The sequence below is a fragment of the Rhea americana genome, unplaced genomic scaffold (assembly GCF_003343005.1).
Source record: "Rhea americana isolate MKP2758 unplaced genomic scaffold, rheAme1 scaffold_43, whole genome shotgun sequence".
Taxonomy (NCBI): Eukaryota; Metazoa; Chordata; class Aves; order Rheiformes; family Rheidae; genus Rhea; species Rhea americana.
The window spans coordinates 2,772,861-2,777,542 of record NW_028186568.1 but is presented as its reverse complement, the minus strand read 5'-3'; the positions used below and the strand labels follow the sequence as shown (position 1 = coordinate 2,777,542).

General features: G+C 46.5%; 1 protein-coding gene across 1 annotated transcript; it reads right to left on the bottom strand.

The window, feature by feature from the left end:
• Positions 1–1,068: 1,068 nt before the first annotated feature.
• On the bottom strand, positions 1,069–4,666 carry EXOC8 (exocyst complex component 8). The gene is made up of 2 exons (XM_085315481.1): positions 3,125–4,666; positions 1,069–2,458 (listed from the first exon to the last, which is right to left on the bottom strand). The coding sequence occupies exons 1-2, from the start codon at positions 4,640–4,642 to the stop codon at positions 1,850–1,852; spliced, it is 2,127 nt and encodes a 708-aa protein (XP_085171607.1). The 5' UTR covers positions 4,643–4,666; the 3' UTR covers positions 1,069–1,849.
• Between the last annotated feature and the right edge of the window lie 16 nt (positions 4,667–4,682).

The window sequence follows — 4,682 nt, the reverse complement described above, 5'->3', positions numbered from 1 at the left end:
GATTTGCTAGCAAAACACCCAAACATGGGAGAACAAATGAATAGACACAGTAGGATGCTTTGTAAAATCTGACAGCTCAAAAGACATCCGAAGATCAAGAGGATGAAAAATAGCCATTAASGTGAAAATAAACCTGCAGTCCACTAGAAGCATGAAAATACAGAAAAATGAAGAGGCTCCAAAATAAGCAGCTACCAAGAATTTTTACTAGTTTTAACTTTTGTTTGTTCATGCAGTCATGGGGCATTCATTACCAAGATACAAATTGCAAAACCTTTCATTTAAAGAGATAAGAGGAATAGGATATTCAGTTATTCCAGTTAAGATCGCTTAAGAGTCTAATACAAGGTTATTAATTGCAACATCATTTTCTCACAGCTAAGGTCTGTGCTAAAGTAGAAGTTTAAGCAGCTTGGAAGATAACGCCAATAGCCTTCTGAAGACAGTCTCCACATAGGATTTGGCTTATTTTATTTTCAGAGATATCTACTGAATGAGGCAGCCATCACTATTCATCCAAGCAAACAGGCATTTGCACAAATGACCCTCACCTGGCACTCAAGCCACAAAGTAGGTCTTGAATAATCCAGGTGTAAATCTCGTTGTAAATCTCCCAAACACAGGGCTGAAGCACACTTAAATGTGGGAGAACACTGCTATTTTAGCTTTGAAATACATCGTCATTACCGTTCTCAACCAAATACAGTACTCAAGTCTTCTGTAATAAGAATAGCTCTTCTTAGTTATTGCTGTATTACAGGGAATAACACAAATATGCTCAGGAGAGTTAGAGTGTATATTTTCAAGACTGTGTCATTTCTGAAGAGCATTACTTCTAGACTCTTTCTCCTGTTTTGCTTCTGCACAGCAGAACTAGAATGCCGTTTTKTCCAGAAAAAAAGAGTACCTTGATTAAAACCCTCTCCTTGCTTTGCACTTCTCAGGAGCATATATGCATCCTGACTATAGTTTCTACCAGTGACCTATAATGCATTTATGACAGTGCCTCAAGCAAGAGAGCATACTCCACTTATTGGCCTTGACTCCAATGAATTCTACAAGAAAAAAAAAAAAAAAAAAAAAAGGAAGGGGAACGCAAAGGGAATAAAATTATTCTTACTTCTTCTCTGAAGGGACCAAGTGTTTCTGACAACAGAAATTTTGTCTTCAGAGAGGTGCAACTTAAGCTGACAGGTCAGCTTATTAAAGAGAACAAGAAGCCCCTTCATCCGAACACAAATACTTACTCAAAAAAGATTTTTAATTTAGATTTGTCTTTGAAGTGAATAAAAAGTTTTTGTATGTCAGAGAAACTAAAGAGCCTGCATCACTGCCAAACAAATCAGACTGTACAAATCCATTTTGTTTATCCGTAGTGCTGAGTCATATCTGGACGGTGGACAGGCTTCACTGAATACCACACCCTGGGAGTGTTTCAGCACTTCCCCTTCTGCAAGAATACTACTTTAAAAAAGAATTCATAGAGTGACATGATTAGAAGTGATCTTTTCCTGCTGTATGGTGTTCATATATTTAAGACTTTCATAAACATTTTATTTGGCCAAAAATTGTATATTATGTTATTTCCCAAGTCACAAACACTATACAAACCATTCTTAAAGGATAAGCTGTTCAAGGACATGTGACTTCAATCTTAAAAAAAAAAAAAAAAAAAAAAAAAAAGACTTTTCATCACTGCAGGCTTTGATTTTAAGTCTTCAGCTTCAGGTAGGTTGCAGTCAGACTTCCATGTTTTTCAGGGACTCAGAAAACATTTAGTTCTTATTTCAACATACAACATTTTCAGTAAGTGCTTTCATGCTCTGTCCATGGGAACAGTTAGATCACTTCACACCACAGAGGTGGTACTTTCTGGATTTACACGCATCAGTCTTGAAGCATTTCTCAGATCCTGTAGCTGCTTGGCTGGCTTTCCAACTCCTTCCTCAAATCTTTTTTCCACAACAGGAAGGACAGTTTCATAAAGGAAGGATGCATTCTGCCTAATGAATGCTTTCTTCTCAGGGTCCTGTTCACATCGTAAACTGTAATCAACATGCTGGACAGCCACAAGGATGATTTCCACAAGACTCTCCAGAAGAACCATATGCAGCTCTGGAAAGTAAAGCTTTAATGCTTCCTCCAAGAAGGCCATAGTCTGCTTAGTGAAAGCTACCACAGTATAGCTAAGGTTGACCCAGCAGTCATCACCAGTGTATTGGTCAAAATTGCCTACCCCACAGCTTCTCATCTCCTCTCTGAGTTTTCCCAGAGCCTCTGGAGTCATTAGGTTCATCCTTCTCCACATCTCTTCAGAGTTGCGATGCTTAGTGGCCTCAATGATGATATCCTTATAGCTCTGCAAAGCACCTTTGATATCCTTTACCAGAAGGGCATGAATGACGAAGGTAAGGTCCAGTCCAATCTCACTGAGCTGCTTGCAGTGCTCTTTAGCTACCTTGGGTATTAATGAAAAGTGAAGTATGTTATTAGTTTGCGTTCCCCCTTAATATTTTAAAAGTTTAACCAAATTTATCATTCTGAAAAATTAGGAAAGGTTAGTTATGTTTTACACATTTCTTCTACCTTAAGAAACTCCTTTTTCATGTGAAATCAGTAACTGAAAGATAAACCTTGCCTGTCAAAAATACTACAGACAATTACATTAGAAACCTTTTTCTCTTCCTATTAGTGGCTGAAAGATACCATAACCTGAGAAATTAAGAAAGTCCTTAAGTCTTTAAAAAAAATGAAGGAAATATTGTCCAGCACAGATTTGGAAAACAAAAGTGTTCGCAATACTCATCGTTCAGCTGAAGCTTATGTAAATTTATGGATCTCCTACAAGTTAAAGGCAAATTAAGAATGAACACATTTTGCATTTCTCATATGGTCAGTTTTTTTTCTTGCTCTGTATTTCAATCTTAATGCTTTTTTTGTTAAATTGAAAAAACCCAAAGAAACCCCAAATGAATGATATTAACTTTTCAACACAAGAAACTTCTTCAAGCAATGTGCTCAGAGTCAACAACCAAGCGAGGGTTAGAAACAGGGGGATTACAAGCTTTCCACCCTTTTGCTTAGCCCACCATACCATAGCACCTTCCCTTCCTTTCACTCTTACCTTCACACACTCTGCTGCAGTCGACAAGCTCTCTTTACTGTCGAATACCTGCTTACTGAAGGCATCCACAAACATCCTCATGGAAGAACGGGCCCACACAACGAAGGCAGAGTAGCAGCCGTTGTTGCCAGCAAAGTCTGTTTCAAACTCTCTGGCCGTCTCCAGGAGGCTGGTGAAAAAGACGTGGCAGAGTTTGTGGATGTAGAGTAGCGTGGCACCTTCGATACGCAGCTGTCGGATGGCTGTGTGCACAGCAGCTGCCCGGTTCTTCAGGAAGAGCTCACAGGCCTTGGTGGACTGGCCCAAGCGAATAAGCTGGGACACTGCCCGGCGGGTGGCCCGTGGCCCTCCTCGCAGCGAGCGGTCCGGAGACAGCTCAAACACCAGTACATCCGTGAGCTGCCGGACCCGCTCATCCACCTTGGCCCGCAGCTCCTTCACGGGTGGGCTCACAGGCTTGTCCCCCAGGTACTCGTTGAGCTTATCCAAGAGGTCCACTGCTCCCTCAAAGTCCCTCTGAGCGATGCAGACATCCAGGTCCTCAGGAAGCTCCTGAATCCACTCAAGCGAGAGGTCAACCGTCTCCTCCTCCGCAGGGGGCTCCTCATCCTCCTCCTCATCCTCCTCGAAGGGGTTGGTGGATTCAGGAGGTGTTGGGGCAGGCCGGGGCAGGGCCTCCTGCTCCAGGCGGCGCTTCTCGCTGAGGGCCCGGTTGCGCTTGGTCTCCTCCAGCACCTCCAGCCACTCCTTCTTGATCTTGGCATTCTCAGCCTGGAAGATGCGGCTCTCAGGGAACATGAGCAACTTGAACATGTCCTTCATGGGCGGGTTGTCCTTGACATTGACCACAGCGAGGCCGTCGAGGGGGTACAGAGCRTCGTAGCGGTAGGCACCGCGGCGGTTGGGCAGGGCCGTGGCCACGAGCAGGCAGTCGTTCATGAGGAAGGCGTGCACCCGCTGGATCTGCGCCATGTGGTCGGCGTCGTACTCCAGCAGGTCGCCGTTGTACACCAGGTATTTGCCGGGGCTCTCAGGCAGCAGGTCGCGGCAGCCCTCCACCTTCTCCAGGAGGGTGGTGAGGGTGCGCTGCCGCCCCTCCTCACTGGCCGCGGCCTCCTTGGCCGAGAGGGGCAGGAAGGGGTCGGCGGCGGCGGCGCGGCGGGCGCCCAGGGCCGGGTCGTCGCGGTCGGCCTGGAGGAGCAGGGCCTGGGTGACGGCCTCCATGATGCCCTTCTGCTCGGTGAGGATGTGGCTGAGCTGGTACATCTCGCTCTCCAGGTAGCTGATCTCGCGCGCCGTCTCGATGAACTGCCGGTAGTTCTGGTAGACGTTTCGCTTGAGGCTCTGCGCCGTCTCCTCGCTCAGCGCCTGGATGCGCTGCCGGTGCTCCTGCAGGTCCCGGTCGCCGTCCGACTGCTGCGACAGCTGCTTCACGTACTCCGCCGCCACGAAGCCCCCCGACTCCAGCTGCCGCCGCAGCCGGCTCCCGCCGCCGCCCTCGCCCAGCGACAGCGCCATCGCCACCGCCACGGCGGCGAGGCCGCCCCGCCGCGCCGCG